At 55.8% G+C, this 24,064-nt stretch overlaps 1 protein-coding gene across 2 annotated transcripts in view; it reads right to left on the bottom strand.

Annotated features, from left to right (window-relative positions):
- The window catches only part of LINGO1 (leucine rich repeat and Ig domain containing 1), a 68,846-nt gene that overhangs the window by 9,002 nt on the left and 35,780 nt on the right, over positions 1-24,064 (bottom strand). The window contains exon 1 of one of the 2 annotated variants that reach the window (XM_061999775.1): positions 8,986-9,129. The exons of the other annotated variant lie outside the window; for it this stretch is intronic. Coding sequence (XP_061855759.1) covers positions 8,986-8,991 — 6 coding nt within the window. The 5' untranslated portion in view covers positions 8,992-9,129. Of the gene's footprint in view, positions 1-8,985; positions 9,130-24,064 lie in introns of those variants that run through there. 2 annotated transcript variants of the gene reach the window in all.

The following is a 24,064-nucleotide window of genomic DNA, read 5'->3' on the forward strand; positions in this document are numbered from 1 at the left end:
AGGAGTACTCTTAACAGCCCTGGCACCAGGAAGGTTTTGGGCTGGGGGTTGGCCCAGGCATCTCAGCTCTGGCACTGCTGGGGTGGCTCTGCGGGGCTTCTCAGCCGGAGTACAGCTGCACAGTGCCTATGCTAAGCCCTGTCATTGTGTCAGGGCCAGAACACCACCTGACCTAGCATAAAAGTGGCTGGTACAAAGTCATCCTGCTGCCAGAGTGCCTTTCCTCCAGAGCAGAAGCTGATGGCATTTCTGTATGAGCTTGTCTTCATGGCTGTCCCAGTGAACTGTGGCTTCCTGCTCCCTTAGACCCAGACACCAGCCCCAAGGACAGTCTCTGTCCTGCTGCTCCTGGCCATCCCAATGCACCAAACCACCTGGTGCACCATGGAGGGCCTGGCACCAAGACAAGCTGCTCCCTCGCCACTGCTCCCAGCCTGAGGCCACCCCATCCCCTCCAGCCATTAGCCTCTGCCAAAAGGCATGTCATGGTTCTGCAGCACCCTGGAACACTGCTCAGTGCCTGGAGAGGGGCCAGGGCTCCTGTCAGCTCCAACACCAGAAACCAGGGCCAGAAGCAGAGATGGGGATGCACCTCCAGTGCCTTCTGCCCCCCTTTACCCAGGGCTGGCCCAGCAGCTGAGCAACCTCACTCTGCCGGGCCATCAGGACCACCGCTGAAGCTTTGTGATGTGGTCCCTTCTAATAGCCACAAGTCTGAGCCGCTGCGTCCCCACTGTGTATCTGCCTCTGCTTGAAGGCAGGAACCCTGGATCAAAGCCCCAAAGACCAGCGAGCACGTCCCAGGCCTGCGATGCCATGGAGCAGTGCTGCTGCCAGGGACTTCTCACATTCCTTACCTTTCATTCAAGCTTAGACTGTACCTTAGGTCACCACTTCTGTTCCCAAGCCTCAGCCCTTAAACAGCCCTGCACCCAGGGCAAGGTACAAGGGCTGCTCCGGAGCCTGCGTCCTCCCCTGGAAACCTCTGGGGTAAGAGTGAGAGGGCTTCAGAGGACATAAACCTGGCAGCTTCGCTAACTCCAGAGAAACCTGCTGATTTACTTCCCTTTAGGACCAGCCCTGATATTTTTATACTGCTGCCTAAAATAAGTGGCCTCAGAAGCCTTTTAGGAGAGCCAAAATGGCTGTGTGGTAGCCCAGTGGTGGGCCAAGCTGCATGGGGCAGTGAGGGCACACGCATGCCCTGCTGCCAGGACCAGTGACCCCGCCAGTGCAGGGGACACAGGGGCAGAGCACAGGCAGGGGCATGGCTGCATTTCAAGGTGCTGCGAGAGATGAAAGCCCTGGTCCTCTCCATTCACCTCCTTTCCTCACTCCTGCCTACAAGCCAGATCTCTCTCTCTATCCCCCTCCCAGTTAAGTTTCGTTCGCATGATAACAAATATAGTGCAGCAGGAATTTCCAGAAAGTGGGGAAAAAATAAGGCAGCTAAAGAAAGCATGAGCGACGGTGAAGGTGGAGAGGAGGCTCCTCTTCCCAGCCTGGCTTTCTCTGGGCTGGTTTTACATGTATAATTCTTTTTTTCTTTCCCCCTTTCTCGCTTGTTTGATTTTTGCATTATTTATGGCTTGTCTTCAGGGCCTGTATTTGCTGTTATTGTTTCATTCAACAATAAACCAGATTAGATAAAAACAAACTGTGCTGAGCCACGACTGAGCCTGCCTGTCCTGAAGCCAGCCGTACCCAGGAGGCCAGGCAGAGCGGGCGCTGAGGGTGCCAGCCAGCCAGGGACAAGGGTCAGCCCTTCCTAGCCCTTCCCAGCCCAAATCCCCGCGGGCAAGGAGGTGCTGTGGGGTGAGTGCTGCCCAGGACTGGGGCTCCAGGTGCCGCCAGCCCCACTGACAAGAGTGTGCACAGAGCTACTGGTGTGCTGGCACTGCACCCAAACCTCACATACATCCCTCAAGCAAGAATGAAAGGGTGGGAAATGCTGGACGAGAGCTGAAAACAAAGCACTGCAAACTAGAGAAGTTTCCTGAAATCTAGCACACTGATTTCACAAATGAGGGTGCCCTAAGCTGAGCTGGTGCTGCCTACAGGTGCTGTGCCCCAGCAACCCTCAGCCCCAGGAGCTTCGGGAGTGCACCCTGCATTGTTTTCAGCTGCACAGAGCCCCATTAGTTTAATGCTGGTGACACAGAGTGTTGGCTGTGCCATGAGGACCCACATCATGCCATGTGCTAAGTCACAAGGAGGCACACCATGCCAAAAGGAACCAAGTTGTTCCATGGAGAGCCATGTCATGCCACGGGGAGCCATGCCACGCCATAGGGAGCCACGCCGTGCCAAGGGGAGCCATGTCATGCCACGGGGAGCCATGCCATGCTACAGGGATCCATGCCATGGCACAGGGAGCCATACCATGCCACAAGGAGACATGCTGGCCCACAGCCTTTTCTGTCCTCCGGTGAGCCCAAGAATGATGGTACTGAGCTCATGAGCAGGGACAAAAAGGGGAGGACCCACCATGGGGATGGGGCAGTTCCCCAGCGGCCCTCGATGGAAGGCTGCTTTGGGTAAGTTTTGTTGTGTTTTGCTTGAGCTAAAAGAAATGCTTTCCACCCCTTTTTCCCTCTCCGCAGTGATGTGGATAACAAAACAGAGCCTGCACTCTGGGCTGTACGTGAGAACAAAAGTAATCACGAGGAAATACGGTGCATGGGAATTAAATCGGAAATGCAAAGCCAGGGTTTCCATTCCAGTTCAGCTTCTCTATCGTTTCCCACTGAAAAGGATAAACAGGCTGAGCACAAATCAGTTTAACGGCAGCACCTAATGGCAGCACAATTCCATGTTTCCCAGAGCAAATTGCAGCTGAAGCCCAAAGCAGCAGCTCGGTGGGACGGCCCCAGCATGGCCCCAGCTGTGCACTGAAATAACCTGGTTCCCCAGGGTGCCAGAGGGGCTGGTGCCCTCTCTGGGCTTGGGGATGCCAGGGGGCTCTTGCCTGACAGATTCGCATCAGTGCAGAGGTATCCCTCTGGGTGTCCCCCACATCCCTGAGGTGCTGGCAGCAGACCTAGACCTGCTGGGAGCTGCAGAGCTGTGCCAGGCTGTTCTCCAGCACAGGCTGGGCAAGGAGGATTTCATCCCCCTCACCACTGTGGCCCTAGTCCCTTTCCCTCAATGGGCTCCTGCAGTGCATGCTCACTTAAAGCCCAGCTACAGTTCCCATTTGTTTTTCCTACCTAACCCTTGTTGCTCTGGGGTACAGTTCCAGCCAGTGGACCTGGGAAGAAGCAAGCCACCAGGCCAGTGCTCACCTGTAAAGCTTCCCAAGCTCCCATTTTGGGTTAGATCATGTCAATTTGGCTCTCTGTGACTGCCCCAGTCCAAAAGGGCAGTGGGGGAAGGCTAGATTCAGGTATGGGAGGGAGAGATTTGCCTGTGTGGAGGGTAAGAAGAGCCTCTGAGAGTGCTCAGACTTCATTTGCCTCCCCCAGGTTGCCTCTGAGGTCTAAATCAGTTGTTTCCTATTTCACACTTGACATCTCAAATCCAAACAAAGAGCTGAAAGAATAGATCACATCAAAATATTTCTGCTTCTCCCTCCTACAAGAATTCCCCATCAGAGACCAATCCAATTAAGGTGCTGGTTATGAAATTAACCATAATTACAAGAGTGATATTTAATGTTTTGCATTCTGGTGAAGAAACAGAATGGAAATAACAAGAAAAAGAAAAAAGTGGGTCCTGCTGAGATAACTAAGTGCAATGTGGGGTGCTGGGGGCAAAAGAAGGCTGGAGGAGTGAGAGCTGGGCGGAGTGGCAGAGGCTGGGCTGCACCATGGGCATCCACAGCAGCAAGGGCTGAGGCTGGACATATCCCTCAGGGAGCAGGAGCCAGCCTGTCCCCCAAAGCAGGACACCAGCCCAGCCTGACAGCTGCCAGCAGGTAGCCATTTTGCCATTTGAGCATCATTCCAGTGGTGTCGAGCCACGGGAACTGTGTCCCTGGAGTCACAGCCCAGTCCTGCACCTCTTCAGCCTGTCCCCGCTCTCTATGGGGACTGAACTCACCCACAGGACTCTCTCCAGTTCAGGACATCAACCCCAGCCCTGAGGCAAGAGATGAGAGCTTTAACAGGAGAAGCCTTTGGCCTCTGGACACCTGGATCCTCCTGGGGATTGTGGGAGTGGTGTCTGAGTGTGGGCACATGCCCATGGGAGGATGCCCTGAGCAATGGAAGGCTGACCAGTTTATAGAGGCATACGGAAACAATGATGGGAGGAAACGTGCAGGGTAGTTAAACAGAAACCATTTCTGTGCTTAACCAGGAGAATGAGTGAAACCAAGTCAAGCTCCCCAGCCCCTGTATGAGGGACACTGCCCTGCTGCCTAGCCCAGTCCTGGGCTCAGTCAGGAGATGCTGTTTGGATGGGGTATGGGACTGTGAATGGTGGATGAGGTGGTGGTGGGGCTCACACAACCCTGTTGCTGCCGAGGCATCCATATACCCTGTGCATCCTCCCAGCAGGGCAAGGTACAGTCCAGGTGGGCTCTGGCACTTGCTCCCATCCTCTCCCAAGCTGGGAGCCAGCTCCTGTGGTGTGGGGTCTCTGCTCAGGCCAGGTACTCCTCCCAGCCCCCAGCCCAAGCCAGCCAGTGCGACCTGTTGCTGTCAGGGATGGAGGGAGCCTCATGCTCCCTGCCTGGGCTAGAGGAGACGAGGCCCTCTGTGGCATTTATTAGCATTTATTCAATTGCCTGGGTCAGGCTGACACTGCCCACGCAGACACGGCCACTTCTGTGTGCCCTGTCCTTCTCCTGGCTTGCCATGCCAAGGGTGGGTAGAGGTCACACTGTGCTACTGACAGTGACCCCAGGGCTGGGGCAGTGCTGGGGGAGATGGCCACTCTTTTTCCCTTTCCACAGCCCCAACCTCAGGCTCTCCGTTATCACAAGTGCCCTGATGCTGTCCCAAAAGCTGCAGATTCAAACAGCCACCAAAACTGGCTGTTGGTAAGATGTGTCCCCAGATAGGGTCATGGGGAACTGGGACACGCAGCAAAGGCACAAAGATCTCTCTCCATGCAGCCATTCCCCTCCACAAGCTCCAATTTTTACTCCCCCAGATGGAGAGAGAGGAAGGGTGAAAAAAATTGACTCAGAAGAAAATTGAGGCCGTGGCCCTCAGTTGCTTTCTCCCTTTATTTTTCTTGGGCTGTTTGATTTCAGTTAAGCATTTGTAGCCCTCTTCTCTCTCATCCCAGCCTTCTCTGCTACCTGAAAAGGTCTTCTGGCTCTTTTCCCATCAAAAGCCATTTCTGCTCATGTTAGGATAAACCTTGCTCCCGTCCCTGCTCGGGGTTTAGCAGAGAAGGGAGGAAGGCTGCTGACACGGTGCACTGGATGTCCTCGAGAGCCAGGCAGACAGGCTGTGTGGCAGCGCACATGGTCGGCCAGGCCCACCTCTGAACCACTGCCACAATGGCCCATGCTGAGCCCAACGGGTGAGTACAGACACAGCGAGCTCATGGTAGCCTGCACCATGAAAGGAGAGCCAACAAGAGCCAATGGCACCATTAACATCCACCTCAGCAGCAGCACTGACCAAGGGCTAAGGCAAGCAAACTGCCCGAGGGGCCACACGGCAAGGGGAAAGTCAGTGGCTGGCAGGGCTCAAGTGACGTGACATGGAAAAGTGTCTCTCCAGCAATTTCCACACCTAAAGCTTTGTAAAAGAGTTGGTGGAGCAGCATTTTCCACCAGGACACTCAGAGATGGACCCACTGCAGATGGGATGACCTCCCTTGCCTCTAGGGGACACGGCTCAACCTCCTGCCCCAACACAGATGTCACTCCAGAGCTGTCCTGCACTTAACAGCCATCTAACACATCCAGCCCAGCCCAACCCTGATCATACAACACACACATACACCCTCACCTGGGGGGTGTATTACTCCTCATCAACCCACGACAGTGGTTCGGCTGTGCTTTAGCGTTCCGCAACTGTAATTACACTATAATTATGGCATTATTATAAAGTGATTTATCAACCCCTGAAATAAAACCCCGAGTTAAAGGATTTTACACTTGTTACATACATCAAGCAGTATAAACTTCAGCATCATTACAGTGACTGTATTAAGTAGGAAACTAAAGGAATAATAAGTCATTCAGTCGTGCTGTTAACCTTCCAGTGATATGAAACAGTGGTAATTAGAGGTATCACAGAGTAATTGCGTTATAGGTGTAGAGTAAATGTAGCACAGTACAGTATTACAGAAGTATAACCATTCCTTTTGTAATTAATCCCTCCACAAAAAGCCTTGGAAAACCTGACTCTTCCCTAGGTGATGTAAAAGCTTCACCATCTCCTCCAGTCGCTTCCTGCCCGCCTCGTGAAAGACAGAGCGAAAGCTGGGGCTGCCCAAGCATGCAGGGCAGACAGGTGCCACTGCCCACAGCCTTGCCAGCTCCGAGCTGCTGGATGTGGGCTTACAGCCAAGAGGGGAGGAGAAGCCCCCTCCTGCGACGCAGTAACCTGCTGAGTCCCCAGCAGAGACACCGCGGCCTCGGGGACTGCCTATCCTGGTCCCAGAGCAGAAGGCACTGGGGAGGCCGTGGAAGGGCCTGGCAATGGGGAAAACTGCCCCAGCCTGTCTGTAAGAAGATGTGGAAGCTTCAGTCCAGGAACACATTTCTCACTTGGCCTTGCTTACCGGGCTAAAAGCTTCAGAGATCACCTCTCCTCCACAATATTAAGCTGTTGAGCCAACGTACTTCAGGAAGGAGCCAGGAGCAGCAGGCAAGAAGGCACAGCCAGCCAAGACATCTCCCCACCAAACCCCTGCCCACGCTGCTGGGATGGGCAGAGAAGGACTGAACGGGGCTTCGTGCACCAGGACAGCGAGGCTGCCCCTCAGCTCCTTGGCACTTGGGAGAGGCACGGGGTGCTACTGGCATTTGGAAAAGATCCAGAGAGGGTCAAGTGTGCACTTGAAACCCAGGAATGAGACATGAAGGAAGGGGCTTGAACAAAGGTTTGGGCTGTGTGCCAGCATGGGGCTTGGATGGTTGCCTTTGGTAGTGGGATGGCAGCCTCACTGAGGCCCATGCAGCCCCGACACCAGCAGGCTGGCAGGAGGTATGGCCACCCACCTCTCCACAGGCATGAAGGTCAGGGCAGGGCTGGTGCAAGTGCGAGAGCGCAAGTAGAGGGTTAAGGCTGGCACAAGGGCTGGGGTGGGGATGTGGAAGGACTCAGTAGGTGGTGGAGAGGAAGGGGAGACAGAGGGGAGACGGAGGGAGAAGGCGCAGATCTGTGGAGCGGGGCTGCTGAAAGGGATGCCTGAACCACATTGCCCTATGGTCCCACTGAGGATCAAGATCCCGACGAGCAGTGTGGGCACGGGTGAGCACTGGACTGCCACACCAGCGCCCTGCCACTGGCCAGAGGTACAGCTGCTTGCTGGAAAGGGTGTCTGCTGGGGAAGGACGGCGACTGCTCTGGTGGTAGCTGGGCTAGCGACAGGCAGCAGAGCCTCCGCTTCGCCAACCAGCACACACCCATGCCGAGGAGACCTCGGCAAATCACTTTCAGGGAACCAACGCTCCTGTTTCTTCTCAGGGGTGGCACTTCCAGCACCTGGGGTGAGCCATGCCTCTATCCTTGGCTCAGGCTATTTATACATCCAAGGCACAAGGTGAAATATCCAATAACCTACAGATGGTATCAGAGAGCAACGAGCAATGCCAATGCCCAGGAGGGTTCCCAAAGCCCTTCTGTACAGTGGGCTCTTGGGCACCCTCCTGATTTGAGCTGCCCTGCAAAGCCCCTTCAACATTAACCCCTTCATTTTTCTGCCAAATGCAAACCGAGGGCTGAGCCTGTGCTGGCAGACTGACCCTCCCTAGCATCTCCAATTCGTCAGGCTGGCTCCTGTGCATGGGGCTGAGCCCAAGCAACGGGACCCTTCAGTGCCCCAAGAGCCACTCCCTGCCTCTCCCGGAGCCTGAAGGCTCATCCCATCTGCCAGTATCTCCCCATAGCCCGACTCACCTACCTCCAAGCTGAGGGGCTTGGTGATGGAGCTCTGAGCACTCCACTTAAAAAATTACACACACACACACACAGACAGACACCCCACACACCCCCCCACCCCCGTGGCTCCTGCCTGTGGTTACTCAGGACTGGTGAGCTCTCTCTGCCCGTATTTAACCCTTCGTGTCTCTGCCTTGGGGACAGGCAGAGGACTGATTCCTCCTCTTGAATTAACCCTCGCTGGATGGGGAGCTGGGAACAGCTCCCTGCTCCCCAGCAAGCCCTGGCAGATAAAGCGCTGTCCCGGCCATATCCTACCTGAATATGTAATCTGCTCCAGACTGGCTACCTCATCTGCTTAACTACCGCGGGGAGGAAGAGAGCTCCCACATCAGGATGCAGCTCTGTGCTCGCCTCAGCACCGCCGAGCCTTGGCTATCCAGGACCCCGGCCCCGCATCCCGGTCCCGCCTGGCTTCAAGCTCCCGTGTCCGCAGGGGCTGGGCAGGGGATGCGGGGAAAGGCGGAGAGAGGCGCAGGGGTGCTGGGGAGAGGATCGGCGGAGGGAAACCGCCCTGACACAGGGCGGTGGAGGCGGCCTCAGGATCAGCCCCAGGCGGGCTGGAGGACAGCGGGGCACACGCTCCCCCCCGCCCCCTCCGCGGCGGGCAGCCCCGGCAACCCTCGGCCCCGCTGTCTCCCCTCCCGGCGCTGCCCGCACCGCTCCCCCCGACCCGAACCCTCACACCGGGGCGCGGACCCGGCGCTGGCGGGCGGCGGGGGGCAACCGTGGGCACGCACAGCCCCGCGACCGCCGTGCCCTCCCCGGGGCACGCATCGACTTCCCAGCCCGGCGCCCCGAGCAGCGGCGCGGCTCCGGCCCGGGGGCGAGGAGCGGGACACGCAGAGCCCGGCTCCACGCGCCAGCGGCGCCGCCAGCCCTGGTTTCCCCGCTCCAGCATCCCCGTCTCGCTTACCTGCATCTCATTCTCTCCAGCGATCTCCTTCGGTCAGAAATGGCATCTCCCCCGGCCCCCACCCCCTCCGCCAAAACCTCCACCTGCAGTAACGCAGCTCCCCCTCTCCGCAGCGACAAGCGCGAGCGGCGGCGGCGCTCCCGGGGCCGAGCCGCTCCCCCCGCAGCCCCGTGCCCGGGGGAGGGCCGAGCCGGGCCGGCCGCGGGGCCGCTCCGGGGCCGCTCTAGGGACGCGCGGCGACCGGCTGCCTCCCCTGCTCGCCCGCCGGGCGGCCGGGGGCGGCGGGGCTGCGGGGAGGGGGCGGCGGCATCGCCCCGGCGGGCGCTGGCACGGCCCGGTTCCGCACGCCCGCTGCCGCCGGCCGGATCTGCGACGGCGGGGCCGGGCTGGGAGCCGCCGCCGCGCCGGCCCCCGCCTCCCCTCCGGGAGGAGCCGCCGGCGGGCGCGGGGCGGTGCGCGGAGAGGGGACGGGAGCGGCGGCGGCCGCGGACAGTCCCCTCCTCCCGCCGGCCCCCCCCCCCCCCCCCCCGCCCCGCTGCAGCGCGGCGAGGAGAGGCGAGAGCCGGGCGGGGCGCACGGCGAGGGGTGCGGGCCCTCCAGGGGCTGCGGGGAGGGAGCGGTGCCCCGCAGAGCCAGCGCCTGCCGCCGCGATCCGGCGGCAAAGCGGGGCCGGAGTCGGACAGTCGCCGCCGGCAGCCTTGGCAGAGACGGAGGGGCACCGGCAAAGCCCCGCTCCGCTGAAGCGGGTTGCAGCCCTGTTGCTCGCACAGGATGGGCTGGACCGGCGGTGCCGGTCGCCCTCGCTTCAGCGCCCAGCCTGCAGAGGGATGATGCCAGGCCACCCCGGGGAGTTCAGAGTGGCTCGTCCTACAGCAGTTACCTCTGCACAGCGCTTTGCTCCTCTTTTTTCAGTACCCCCATTGTCCAGCACATAGAGCTGCACATAGGGTAGGAGGGGGGACGACACCTCTGAGGACTGATCTGGGACCTGCTGATCCCAAAGGCCTCCTCAGAGGTTCAGCACATGCTGAGCTGGTGGCACCTCCTTCAGGACTCTTGAACACTGCCGACCGCTTCACCCCCTTCCATAATGGACACTGATTTATTGAGCAGCATTAGCAGATTGCCCAGCCCCAGCTCTTCCAGTGAAGGCTGATTTCTCTGGCAGTAGTGGACACAAACTTCAATTCTAATGTGCACTTTCCCCTCCTGCTTCCTCTCGGAAAGGCTCTCCTGGGATGCTTCCCACTCAGTCCTGCTTCTACCCCGCAGTGCAGCTGGCCGTTGCCAAGGTAGACCCAAGGCAGCTGTGCCAGGGCCCTGTGTGTTGGCATGGGCCAGTGCCAGAGGCTCTGTCAGAGTCCCTTCACTGGATCCCATGAGCCTTCCCTTGAATGTCTCCTTTTGGCTAGTGGGAGCTTTTGAGGAAGACAATGGCTTGGCCTTCTTCCACCAGCCATCTAACTAAGCCCAGGGGTGGACATTCGCACACAAAGCATCCCTCTGGACAGGCTTCTCTTCCTCCCTCCTGTAAAAGCAGAGCTGCATGCTCTCCCCAGGCCTCTCCTGAGCGGTAGCATCCCTCCAGCCCACAGGGAGGTCAGTGGGCAGCCAGCCAGAGCTGGGCCAAACACTCACGCCTGCCTGCTGTGGAGCACATGGACCCAATGGCAATCCCGAGCTCATGTCCCTGCAGCAGGCTACGAGCAAACCCAAGGTGTCACAAGCCCCTTTCTGCACGAAGACAGAGTCTGCTGCCTCCCCAGAGCCCGCAACAGAGCTCCTTATCCTCCTGCTTGGCACACACCAGCCTCTGAGTAGAGCAGGAATAAACAAAGTGGAGGCATTGTGAGCTCGCCAGCTGAATCATTTGGGCTCCCTGCTCCTGCCCGGCGCTCCTGCCCACTCCAGGATTGTGGCCTCTGCCCCTGGCTGTGCTGGGAGCATGGGTGCCCAGCAGGTACGCAGCACAGGAGCCTTGTGGCGAGAGCCCTGAGGGGGTGAGAGTGCATGTGTGCGTGTCCCCACGCTCTGCTACTGACATCAAGGAAATTCTGCCTCGCCCCTCTCAGTGGTCCTCAGACCTTTACTCAGTGCAGATCGATGCCTCTTATTATTATGGCTATTTCAGCAATGCCATTGATGGCACTTCACAAACACAGACAAAGCCGGCAATCTGAATGCAGCCAGGAAAAAAACAAACAGAGGACAAAAGGCAGGCTAAGAGCTCTGAATGTTGTTTTTAATGCTTCCCCCACTCCATGGTTAAAGCCCCACTGAAGTGCAGGGCACTGTGTGTTCAATAACACTCCAGAATCATTCCTGGCATTATCTGGTCTGAGGGGGGTAAATTTCACATCAGCCCTTCCACAAAGATACGGTAAATCCACCGTGCAGGCAGCACTGGTGGCCATGCGAGCACGATGCTATACGCTGCCTGGAAGCAGGGGGCCTTCCAACACCGTCTATCCCTCCTCGGCTCCGACACCGTCCCCACCCAGAGGGCAGGGACCTGGTGTGCAGAAGCGGGAGACGAGCTTTTGGGCTAAGACGGCACCCGTGCACACCTCTCCTTTGCAAAAGTCCTGTGCAGAGCCTGCCTTTTCTGTGTGTGATGTGGTGCTAGGGCGGGCGCGGTGGTGGGACAGCTCTGCCAGCTGCGGTGTGTGTTTGGGCTGGCAGAGGGGGCGATGGGCAGGATTGAGAGAGCACTGTGAAAGGAAAGCATGGCTGAGTAAGTGCTCTCCCTGGCAGACACGGGGGCACCAAGGCCCTCATCCACAGCAGCAGCAGAGTTTAAGAGGAGCCAGTAATGCTTCATGACCTCAAGGCACAGTGCTGCCATTCACACTTTCCTCCAAAAGCAGAGGGGTAACTTCATGGGCAGCACTTCCTCACCCCAACTGCCCCAAGGATGCCCCAGGCAACTAGCAGCAATAAACTCCCTTCATCTCTGCAGGAGGAACTGCCCCTGCACAGAAGCCCCACACATTTATCCATTTAATGACCTGTCATGGTAAGCTCTGTGCTGGCAGATCCTTTGTGGCCTCCTTGTCCTAAAATGTTGCTGTCACGTGGCCCTGGTGCGGCAGTGAGCCCCCAGGACTGGAGCAAGTGATTGGGACAGCTGCCCAGGAGCTTTCCCAAGGCACTTTCCCCCAGGAACCAGTGAGCAGCACAGCTCACCCCACACAACAGGCCCAGACCTACCTGGGACTGTCAGGTTGTCCCCAGCTCTTCACAGGCCACTGCTGGCCAGCATTTCAGCACCACAGACACAACTACCATGAGGTCTCAGACCATGCCACCCTTAACACATACTTGATAGGAAGGTTTCGCTTGAAGAGGAGCCACAATGCAGCTCAGAGATTATAACATTTCTTGGGGAAAGGCATCTGTGAGACATTAGGAGAAGGAAGAGGATAATGGGGTGTTTCCATTCCTGGCCAGGGATTGCTTTTTGTAGAGGGACATTCAGAGTTAAGGTCATGATGAGCCTATTGTTATGGTCCCTGAGGTGCTGTAGCATGGACGTCGGAGTGCTGGAGACACTCAGATGTATGCAACCAAACCTCACTGGGAGTATTGTCCTCTCCTGTCCCCATGAACAACCTGAATCTATTCGCAACTGCCAGCTTTGCAACACATAGGCTTTTTTTCCCTCTCCCATTACCTTCACTGGCCTCCCCCATGTTGTAGAGACCAACACCAGCTGTTGTGGGAGGCCACAAAGATCTACTCAGCTGGGTCAACCTCCTTCTTGCAGCATGGAGTGACTCAAAACAAGGGACATCCTGGCCCCCCAGGTGTGACTATCCCATTCTGACCTCTGTGTGGCCCCAGGCTGCAGGGGACACTGCAGACAGCAGCTCCATTCACAAGCCATCATCAAACATTTTCCTCTTTAAAACCTACAGGGAGCAGCAAGAACATTTGGGTGTCCATCTGTAGGGGCTCATCCCTCAGACAGATGCTCCAGCTCTTTGCCACTGCCATCCTCAGATGATAACGGGCTGCGGCAGATGGTTCCCTTCTGTTGGCAGGAGGCAGGAGTTTATCCCTGCTCTGAGCTCCCTCCCAGAGAGGCGGCACCTGCACACCACACGAGGGACTGAGCCTCCTGCCCAGGCAGTGGGGAGGAGGCCTATCCCTCAGCGGGGCTAGCTGGGACCTGCTCATCTCTCTTGGTTTCAGGAATCCCATAAAAGGTCCAGGAAGAGCTGACCTGGCAGGAGGGAGATGGATTTTAATTACTCCCATTATTATTATTGTTCCTTTTCTTCCAGATTTTCACACTTTTGTTGTAACAGGCTGAGCTGAGAAAATACATGCAAATGCCAGGCTGAGATAAGATGTACCTCAACACTGATGTACTGCCAGCACAGGGATGCCAGATCAGCTGCCTGCCCCTTCAGCCTTTCTCCCCTCATCAGCAGGGAGAGAGAGAGGGTCTGTGCCCACCCTGCCCCCGTGCACCCGGAGATGAGGGTGCCTTGCATTTCCCGCAGGCTTAGCCAGCACTGGCTCCTTGATCCTGTCCAGCACTAACCAGTCCCTGGGGAAGGCAGCCATAGCCTCCTGGCTGCTTGGGACAGGGATTGGAAGGCAACCCAGCTGTCTCTGTGTTTGCCCTGCATGACTTCCTCTGCCTGCCTCGGGGCTGCAGCTCTGCAGACAGTGGGATCTGTTCCTGAGGGTGGCTGAAAGCCCCCCCGTCCCACGGATGCAGTCAGGGGAGGAACGTGCTCTCAGATCACACGTTCTCTCTTCCCTGGAGGTGGTGACATTTCAGGATGTGTAGGGGGGAGTGGGATGAAGGGGCAAAGCAGGATATTCCCACTCCCCGTCCCCACGGCCATCTGGATGTGTACCAATGCCTCCTCACAGCAGGCTGAGTCAGTCCAGTGGCTTCTCATTATCAGCTGGAGGGAGTCCAAATTCTGCATTGTACGGCTGCTCCTGAGTGAAATTGAGGATCGTTATCATCATAATGGTTTCTCTCTGTACTGTCTTGTACTGCTCCTTGCCCTGGTCACCTGATTGATTTGGAGCAGGAGGCAATGTACCAAAACCCCTCTGGCCACCACCTTCCTGCTTGGGACAGCTGCAAGCAGGAGCCATGTCCTCGCTGGACTCGGGCCATGGTGGCCACCAAGGGCGATCCCCAGGCACAGCCACTCTGCGCGGAGGCTGCAGCCGCACCTCTGGCCACCTCTGCTCAGCTGAGCTGCCATGTCCCTCTCTAATTATGACACAACCTCTGTGATGCTCCAGGTAGAGAGAGAAGAAGAAGGGAACACCCTTTCTGTAGGCCCCTCAAGCAGGTGGTGTTGAAGGGGAGATGAGCTACTGGTGCACAGAGGCTGCACCGGCTCAGCTCACCCAGGTCTCTGCCAGGGCACTGCCATCACCCCATCCTGCCTGAGCTCAAGGCGTGGAAATTAGGCCTTGCTATGAAATGCTCTGCTGTGGAGAGAGGCCACGTGTCCTAATATCAGCCTGACTCAAGTGCCTGATAGCTTGACTACTCTGTCAAGCAGCCCAAACAGGTCGTGTGAAGGGCTGCAGGAAAAGGCTCCATTAAATTCTTAAGCTCATTGACACATATACAGAAGGTATTAATAATATCAAGCATCTCAGTGTCTATTGTAGCCCACATCCAGGAGATGAAAGATAATTTCTGGGACAAGGAAGTTATGACAATGACAGCTTTTTAACAGCTTGGCATAAGAATAGGAGCCGCACAATGGGACAAAGAGCAATGATTAAAGATGTTCTTACAAAAGAGAGAGGGTCTGGTGGTGAGCAAGCGTGGAGGACATGAGAGTCATGTCAGATGCCCACGCAGAAAAAGAAAAGGCTGTGCTGGACAAGAAGGATGGGAAGGTGGTATGGGAGACATCCTGCTGGGGCTGACTCACAAATGCTTGGCAACTAGCAGAAAGGGGTCAGGGTGCCTGGAGGGGATGAAAGGGACTCCTCACCTTAGTGTTTAAAAGAGATTTTGCCTCTGCCTGGAGTAGACGGGCATGCCTCAGCTGGGGCTGCAGTGCAGGGAGAGGTGACGCTGGGGCACAGGGAAGGCTGTGTTGCAGGCTGGGCAGGGAGCGGGCAGCAAACACACCAGCCTTCCCAGGGAAGTGGGGAGGATCTGGCAAGGGGCTGGGCAAGGAGGGGGCTCTGCTTCCCAAAGGCCAGAGCCAGAGAAGTGGAGGCAGGTGACCCAGCACCTGACACCCTCCAAAGTGTAATTATTACTAATACCCTCACTAGTTCTTTGCACACATACATGCTCCCCTAATGTACACTGCACATGTAAACAGCCTCCCAGTGACATTTGCACGCCCAATTACATCTGCATATCATTGATTTACATGCACAGTTGGAGAGCAATTAAAACACTGGAGCCTGCTTTGCACTTTCACGCAGCCACCTCAGTGAACCCACGCAGAGGAGCCCCTCATGCCGGAGCCAAACCCTGTCCCTGTCACCCCCCTGAGGGGCACCTTCAGGTCCCCATCTCCGCAGCAGTGTAGGGAGCAGGGGGGGCTCCTGTGTCAAGTGGGTGGGCTCACACTGCTGCCCTCTCCTGCAACTCCCCCATCTGCCGCGACCCTACAACTGGCGGTAACGGCCACTGTTTGCTCAGCTCCCGTCAAGAGTGACTGGCACCTTTCCAAAAAGGATTAAAAGCAGGGAGTGAGAAACATAAAAGCTCGTGTAATTATGTGCAAAAAGCCCCTTAATAATTTATAGAGGGAGAGGGTAAATATCTTTGTGTATTATTCGAGTGTGGCTCATTGTCCCGTTTGGCTAATACCCAGAGTGCACGCATCACAGCCTTTATCCGGGAGGCTGTTTTGCCTTTAATACCTTTCATAAATTATTGAATTTATAAAGAGGAAAGCAGGTGTCATGTCGCTCCTATAAACAGCTCGTTAGTTAAAACTAATGAAGGTGGGGGGCAACTATTTCCTCTTGCCTTGTGTATCTCCCCTCTTGCTGTCCCTGCTGTCATCTGCGATGCGGCGCAGACCCTGAGCTGGGGCAGAGCAGTGTAATTTCCCTAACAAGACAAAGTCCCAGGAAAAATCAGAAGCACTGGCTGCAGAAGCAGTCCATGGCATCCCTACCCTCTGGTGTTCCATGGCTTGTTTGTGCCCTCAGTGCAGGCTGGGGAAAGGGTGAGGATGGAGAGGGGAGGAGAGGATCCCAAGCTCTATCCCCAGCTCGCCTACTGCAGCATCACCACCTGGGCCTTTGCTCCCGGGGGGGGAACAAGCACGAAACGTGGATCCCTAGGGCAGGACAGGAGGCAGAGATCTTGGTGGCAGGAGGGTTGAGCACAGGTGTGTCCCTGCCTGGGGGGGTCCTGTCATCACAACGGCCATGTCAGTTTTGTTTCCAGCGGGTCATAGTGTGAAGCCCGAGGGCTGCTCCTAAGCGCAGAGGATTTGGCTTCAGGCTGCTGGGGGAAGCACAGCATCTCCTTGATCTTTTGCTGAGTGAGGCAGGGTGTTAGAAGGCCGCCTCTAAAAACAGCAGACGTGTGACTGAGTCAGGCAGCACATGTCTGCATGAAGGAGTCAGTCGGAGCACCCACGCACAGGTACGACAGTGTGAGAGTGTGTCCACACAGCCTCCACTGGCCGATGCCCCTGAGCAGGCTGTGGTCCACCACCATCTCCACCTGTGGGATGGGCAGGGGCATGGGCACAGGCACGGGCACAGACTTAGGTATAGGCAGGGGGATGGGGCTTAGTGAGTCGCATGCTGCTGAGGCAGAGCGAGTCTGCGCTCGGGGAGCAGCTGCTTCGGGGGCTCCACTTTCACACTCATGAGAGAGTCACCAAAGAGATGAACCCCCATACACAACTCTCTCCAAATATAATACATATGCATTAAAAAACAGCTACAGAAAGGGGAGCCGTTGAAAGTATTTTAAACGGAATTTAAAGCAGCTAGTGCCAAATCAGGGCGAGGACGCTGCAACGCAAGGGGCTCAGTGGAAGATGGTGCTGCAGTCAACAGCCAAATCTCGGCGTGGAGCTGGGGACGCTTGGAGCATCTCGCGCCGCACTGGCCCATGACTGCCAGCAGCGAGGCGTGTCTGAGCCACACAACAAATGGTGGCCCTTGAAGAAGACCTGGCAGGGCCTTGCGGGTATGGGAAGAGGGAACTGAAACTATTGATAATCAATTAACTCCTTCAATTACAGAAGCCTAATGAGGTAGCGTAAAGTCTGCTCTAATGAACATCAGTTTAATAGAGGCGGTTCCTCAGGGCACTGGTTTGTGATTCAATCTTTACAAGGTAGGAAACACTGCAAAAGTATTAGGCAATTAGTGTCACTTAATGAACAGCTGACAGCTCACCAAGCATGGGTGGCTGTTATCAGCAGGCAGCCCTGCCCACAGCGAGGTGCTGCCTCTGCCCGGCCAACCCTCAGCGCCGTGGCCACCAGCACCAGGGTGGGCAGCTGGGAGGCCCCCAGCCACCACGGCTCTGCCAGCAGCTTGGAGCTTGTTTATCCCAGCAGAGCGCATGGCTCCTGGGGATGCTGCCGGATGCATTAGGCGCTGGAAGATGAAGCAAATGTCAGAGGGCTCAGCTCTCTCCTAGAGGCAGCTCTTTTCTCATTTTTTTGGTGACAACAGTGTAAGTGACAAAACAAATGTCACTGCCCGCTGGCTCTGAGGCCTCCCTGGAAACTGCCATGGAGCACTGGGGAGGAAGGGGGTGGTGTGGAGGAGGGATGCTGCTCCCCCAGCAAAGCATCGTCCCCAACACCGCTGCACAGACCCCCTCTGTGCCCGTCGGAGGGGCAAGCGGTGGCACAGGGGATCTGTGCCTGGAGCCCCACTGCACCCCTCTGCCCCAGCCAGGGATGGCCAGGGGATGAGAACACGGCTGCCCTTGCCCACTGGGATGTGGCTGACCCCAAGCCAGGGCAGGGATCTCCTGCAAAGCCGGGATCCCAGCAGGGCCATCCCCTTGGAAGGCAATGGTGCTGCACCCTCTGTCTTGGGGAGGAATTTACACACTAAGGAGCCGTCAGAAGAGTAAAGACAACCTAACATCTATTTTGGGTCTCAAAGCCAAAGGCTGGATTTCAGATCCACTAATCAGATGAGAATACAGCAGACTCATGCAGAGAGGAGCTGGGGAAGGAGAGGGAGCTTCCAGCTCCTGGCAGCACTCCCCACCCCGCAGCCAGGTCCCCACCAGGGCTGGAGAGGGCTTCGTGGCCATGGCCCCCTGTACTCCATCAGCATCCACCAGAACTGGGCTTCCAGAGGAAGGGACCCTCTGCTCTCATGGGGGCTGAGCCTCAAACTCCTGCTGCACGGGGTCTGCACAGAGGGGCCCTTTCAGCATCTAACCCTGCCTTTACCCAGGGCCATCCAGAGCTGGGGCAGAGCACAGGTGCCAGGAAGAAAGCAGAGGGAGGGAAGGGGGAACTCCCCCATCTTGTTATGGTCATTAAGACAACCCTTCAACACCTGCAGCAGCCAGCCATTTTTACAAAGTGGCAGAGGGGCTGCCCGTGCCTCCGGGCCCTGTGGCAGATGGCAGTGTGCTGGACGGGCTGCCTACTGGGACCACACATGGCCTTGGCCCCAGCCTCCTGGCCTTGCCGATGTGCCAGCGGATGGCTGGAAGAGCTCAGATGCCAGAAGAGGCACAGGCCAGGTATTTCACCCATGTGGATGTGTCCATGTCTGTAAAAGCTCTTGGGTTTGAGCACCATTCTTAGGGGTGCAATGTGTGGGGTACCTCCAGGGCTGATGGCTCCTTGGTCCAGCCTGGGGACAGCGTAGGAAGGTGGTGAGGAGCCTAGAAGCCATTCCTGCCACTCCTGTCATCCCTGGCCAGAGCTGGGCAGAGACTGCATGAGAAGAGAGACCCAGGTGCCTACCAGGATCATGGATGCTGGTCAAGATGATACAGAAGGGAAGTGCAAGACAGTGGATTGGAGGAAGAAGGAGAGCCATGGGTAGATATAAGTGGAGAAGATAACAGCCCTCCACATCTGGTACTAGATCCACACAAAAATCTGAATCTGGCAATCTCCAGTTCCCATGAGAAATTTATCTTACACCAGTGTAACCAGCAACTGCCCCCAGCTTTTACCAGTGTGGCAGCACTGGCTGCAGAGGCCAGCCTTGGTGAGCACTGGGCCCTGTGTCCCAATGGATCTGCAAAGGTCTCCAGGGGATGGTCCCCCAGCCCAGCTGCTGGCCGGCCTCTGGGCAGGCAGGTCCGTGCTTCTGCCCTCCCACCCTGCAGGGGACAGGACATGGGGCACTGGTCCTAGCTGGCCTCCCCCAGACAATCTGTCAGTTCATAAGGGCCCCAAAAAAGGTGCTGAGAGTGGGTCTCAGGAGTGCAACAAGCCTGGGGAAGGGGGTCCAGGCTGTTGGTTGGAGGATGCTCCAAGAGCCAGTTTAATTACCAGCGATGCAGCTCCAGGCACTGCAGATTATTCTTGTCTCTTTTCTTGTTTGATCAACTTACTCAAAGACTATTAGTGGATTAACTAAAATTCTTATGATGCTAGAGCAGCATCTTCATGGGGGATTTTGTGGCATGGAAGGGGTAACTTTCAGGTTACCCTGGAGCAAGTCTGCAGCTGGGTGGGCTCACCAGAGGAACGAGAGGCGCAGAATGCTGGCAACAGCCACACTCTTCTTTAAAACTGGCGGTGTGGTAGAGAAACAGTGCTGTCTGGAAGGCAGCAATGTCAGAGGCTGGCAAGGCATGCCAGCCCTCCTGCCTCCTTCCCTCTCATACATTAAACTTCATAGCTTTTGGGAAGGTGTGGGGACCCAGGGATGTGGGAAGTCTCTTCCCACCTTCTGTTGCTATGTCCTCTGCCCACACACAGCCACCACTGGCGATGCAGGACCTGTGGCCATGGCCTGGTCTCCCCACGGCCCTCACAGCCCACAGGTAAGCAACCTCACAGAATCCTTATTTTCCTGGGCTGGGCTGATGCATGTGGCAGAGCTTTCCCCCTTCCCGCCCTCCTCCTCATCAACTGGCGAAGCCCCAGCGGTTTCCCCCAGAGAGCATGCGGTGAGACACAGCATGAAACAACTGCAGATAATTAAAGGCTTGAATGGGGTATTGGAGGAGAGCAGGGAGCTTGCAATATCCATAAATAGCTCGCCTTGCCGAGCTGCTTAACTCCTTGCTTGTTCTTGCCAAAGTGCAGACCCCAAAGGGATGGTGCCTGTGCATGAATAGGGGTGGAAAGTTCAGAAGCGTATTTTTAAACCATTCAAGCTGTACTAGGGCTGAGTGATACGTTATTGTCGGTGTGTGTCACTTCAAATGTCTTACGAATGCAAGAATAAAAAGCACCATTTTGCCTCTCTAAACTCCCACCCCTCTGCTCCTACCCAAATAACGTCAGGCTAAATCTGACAAAACAGAAAGCCCCATGGGGTAGGGCTGGTTAAAAGCAGTGTGTAGGCACAGGGGTGAGCAGGAACACATCTGCACAAGGACAGTGGGGTGTCAGGGGAGGTCTGCTAGGACAACTCTCGGATCCCCAGCAAGCCTCAGGAAAGGCAGAACAGCTGTGTGTCTAATGGAGATGACATCCTGCATCCTGCACAGCAGCAGACCTACCCCACACCATGGGAGGACTGGGGGTAGAGTTAGTGGCCCAGGACAGCAGGGAAGTGGCCTCAACTGGTCTTGATTATTGCCCCAAAAGCACCAGAGTCATCAACCCATTGCTCAGCCCTATTACCTCACCCTGGATCAGAACAGGATGGCATCACTTCAGTGCCATGGTGCTGCCCACCTTGAGCCTCTGGGCCTTTTTCTGGGTGGCTCAAACTTGATGGCAGTGACAGTGTGCCAGTCCCCGGGGCTGGCAGCCAGCCACAAACTGTGGCTGGAGACAGAAGTACCAAAGAGCCTGACAAATGGCTGGAGCAAGATACAGCGGGACAGAGGGAAAACAAACCAGAAACTCACTGGGAAATCATTCCTCTCCTAAATGGTGCTGATGTAATTAAGCAGCACGGGCTTTATGAATGGTGCCATCTCTGCCTCGAAACACATCATTACCTCTCTGTTAGAGCAGTATTTTTAAATATATATTTCCTCTTTAAATGCCTGAGGAGAAGGCTCTGTGGCTGGGATGCCAGGATATGTTTCTAATCACCTCTTATTTCACCTGGTGTCAGGGAAGCATTTCAGCTGAGCTCTGGCCCTCCTTCGTGCATGCTGCTGCTCTGAGCCACTGCTGCGCACTTCTACCCTTCTGCTCCTCTCTGCTGCCTTCCCTCCCACCACCCATACTGGTGGAGACGACAGAGCCAACCTGAGTCCTCAGTCCCAGAGGGTTTGAGCCTCCCTGTGCCCAATCTGCCTGGGATGGAGGTGATCCCAAACTCCTCTACCCCAGTTCTGTGAGCCCCTCACCATACTGACTTGTTTTACAGAACCCAGGGCTCAGAGAGAGGAGATACTTCACTGATTGCCAACCCAAGCCAATTTCCCTCTCTGTCAGCCTCTCAGCCCCAGTGGGATCTGGGTGATGCTCTCACTTTGGTACAACTTGGGTGCTTCCGTTCCCAGACAACTCACCTAGCCCATGCCCCATCTGCCAAGAGTGCTCACCGCAACAGATTAGAGAGGCCCCAGCAAGAACGAAAGGCTTTTGTGCTAGAAATTGAAAGTTGATGGAGTGTGTCATAGGAAAATGACAACAACCTACTGTACCTCAAAAGACAATTATTTTTCCCTCATTGGAAGTGATTGAATTTCTCCATCAGTGACACTACTAATGTTGTCAACACCAACAGCTCTCTTAAGGAAAGGCTTGTTCTCAGCTGCACAGCTGAAATTTCCCTAGAGCTGCCCTCTCCTCCCTTCTTCCTTTGCTTCTTGCTCTTTGGCAGAATGTGCTCAGCTCCTGGCCAGCTGAGAGACCAACACATGCTCTCCCTCCCCATGCCCATGGCTCCTGCAGATACACAACCCTGTCAGACCTGCTCTTCCAGACTATTTCTGAATATGCTACAGCTGGAAATTTCGAAGTTGAATCATATTGCTTAACTGTGATTGGCCAAGCTACCACTATCTGCACTACAGCAACAGGGCTGTGCCCGGCTGCCTGAGGTACATCCCCAGACTCGCAAAGAGAAAGAGCTGGGAGACACAGTGCCCTTTTAGAAGATGAGGAAAAGGGTCAGGCTGCACCTCCGACTGCTGTGGGATTTGAGCATTGTACAGCCACTAGCAGCCTGGAGATCCCCCTCTCCCTGCACACCTGACGCACTGTGCTCAGGCAATTTCTGGACACTTGTGCTGGTGCTGCACATTGGTCTGGAATGCCCTGCAGCCATGTGCTCACAAGAGGGTGAAAGGGACAGTGGTGCTACACAAAAGTCCCTTCTCCAAGTGATTTTGGCCCAGAATCTGGAGTACCATAAGCCCCAAGGGCTGTGGGGTGGGATCTTGTGTGTTCCTAGGGCACAGCTGTGCTTTCCAGGGGCACCAGCTCTCTCCCATTCCCAAGGTGTTTCCCTCCTCTAAGCCAGCCCATGTTAATGCCTGCTGGTGGAAGGCCAGCCTGATCTATTACAACACACAAACTAATGAATGAAGTTCAGAGAAGCACGGGGGCCCAGTACATCCCCTGAAACAAATTTACTCCCAGCTAACACATGCCTTCTGGGGGGACGGTGGTCACATACACAGCTGTGCCAGTGCTCTGCAGGGCAAAACTCCTGTCTGGCTGGCTGGCTGGCTGGATGGATGAGTGGGGACGGCAGTGATGTGCCAGGGTGAGGCTGGCACAGGCAAGCCCCATCATCCTGCTGCACTCCATGGGTGCCACGCGGCTGGCGCTGAGGAACGCGCATGCTCCAGTGCCTTTCAGAGCCACATCTGTTGTGTGGGCTGAGAGCACATATGTTAGATATACACACATTGATGTGTGTGCGTATATATACACACACACATACATGACAGAGACTATTATAGACACAGATTTACATATATAATCAACATCAGAAATTACTGCAGGATTTTTAAGGCAGCAGAACCAGCTCCAGCTATCAGAAAATGGCTATCTTTATCTCTGCCTTCCCACCTCATGCCTTTGGTGAGGCTGGCAAATGCCACGTGCCAGAGTCCCAAGTAGGGACTGGGAGGCAGGTTGGATGCTGGGAGGTTGCTTAAGAGGCAGGGCTGCCTGTATCCCACATGTACACTCTGCACAGGGAGCAAAGCATCACCCCTGGCATGAGAGCCAAGAGCCATGCACAGAGCCTGCAGGTACATGAGGGCTCCAGCCCGGGAGGCAGCCAGAGGGGATCCATCTGCCCGAGTACTGCTCGCGTCCACGGACAAGCCAGATGAACTGTCGTGTTGCTAATGGAGAGAAAAGGCCTCTCAGGGGCAGAATTAATCTCTTTCTAAGGTAGTTGCCTGAGAAAGGTCAGATGAATTGTACCTGGACGTGCCTTTTTTCTCCCTGCTGACTATAAATGTCATCTAGCCAGTGGACTCAGAGGCAGATAGGGGCCAGGAGCAGAGAGGTGATGTGAATCCAAGTAAATATCTGTTGCTCTGGATCATCCCTGGTACTGTGCAGACCCACGGGCGGCACAGGGAGGTAAACGCACCCCTACTGGCTCTGGGTTCAAAGCCCTGAGATTTGTTCCAGTCACACAGCTCAGCTGTTAAAAAGTTATGACCACTTCAGCTTGGTAAGTGAAACTTTCTCATTCATTGTATCAGATAGCCCCAAGCAGTGTCACCCAGCTGTAAAGCACTTTGGAGTTGACTCAATGTCACATTTAAGTGCTGGAAGCATCAGAATTCAGGATGCTTCAGAAACGTTATGTAAACCATTACATCAAATCCTGGGAGAGTTATTAAGGTGAGCAGCAGAGCATGGGAGAATGGGTGATTATCTCACAGCAGCACTATAGAACCACACAACCAGTGTCCAGCTTAAGGACGTAGCTCATTCTCCTTACAAGCCTAATTTTGTCTCTCCCTAGTGCTTCTTAAAAAACAAATAAAATCTATCTGCCAAAGAATCCTCTA

This window comes from Colius striatus, chromosome 7 (assembly GCF_028858725.1).
Source record: "Colius striatus isolate bColStr4 chromosome 7, bColStr4.1.hap1, whole genome shotgun sequence".
Lineage (NCBI taxonomy): Eukaryota > Metazoa > Chordata > Aves > Coliiformes > Coliidae > Colius > Colius striatus.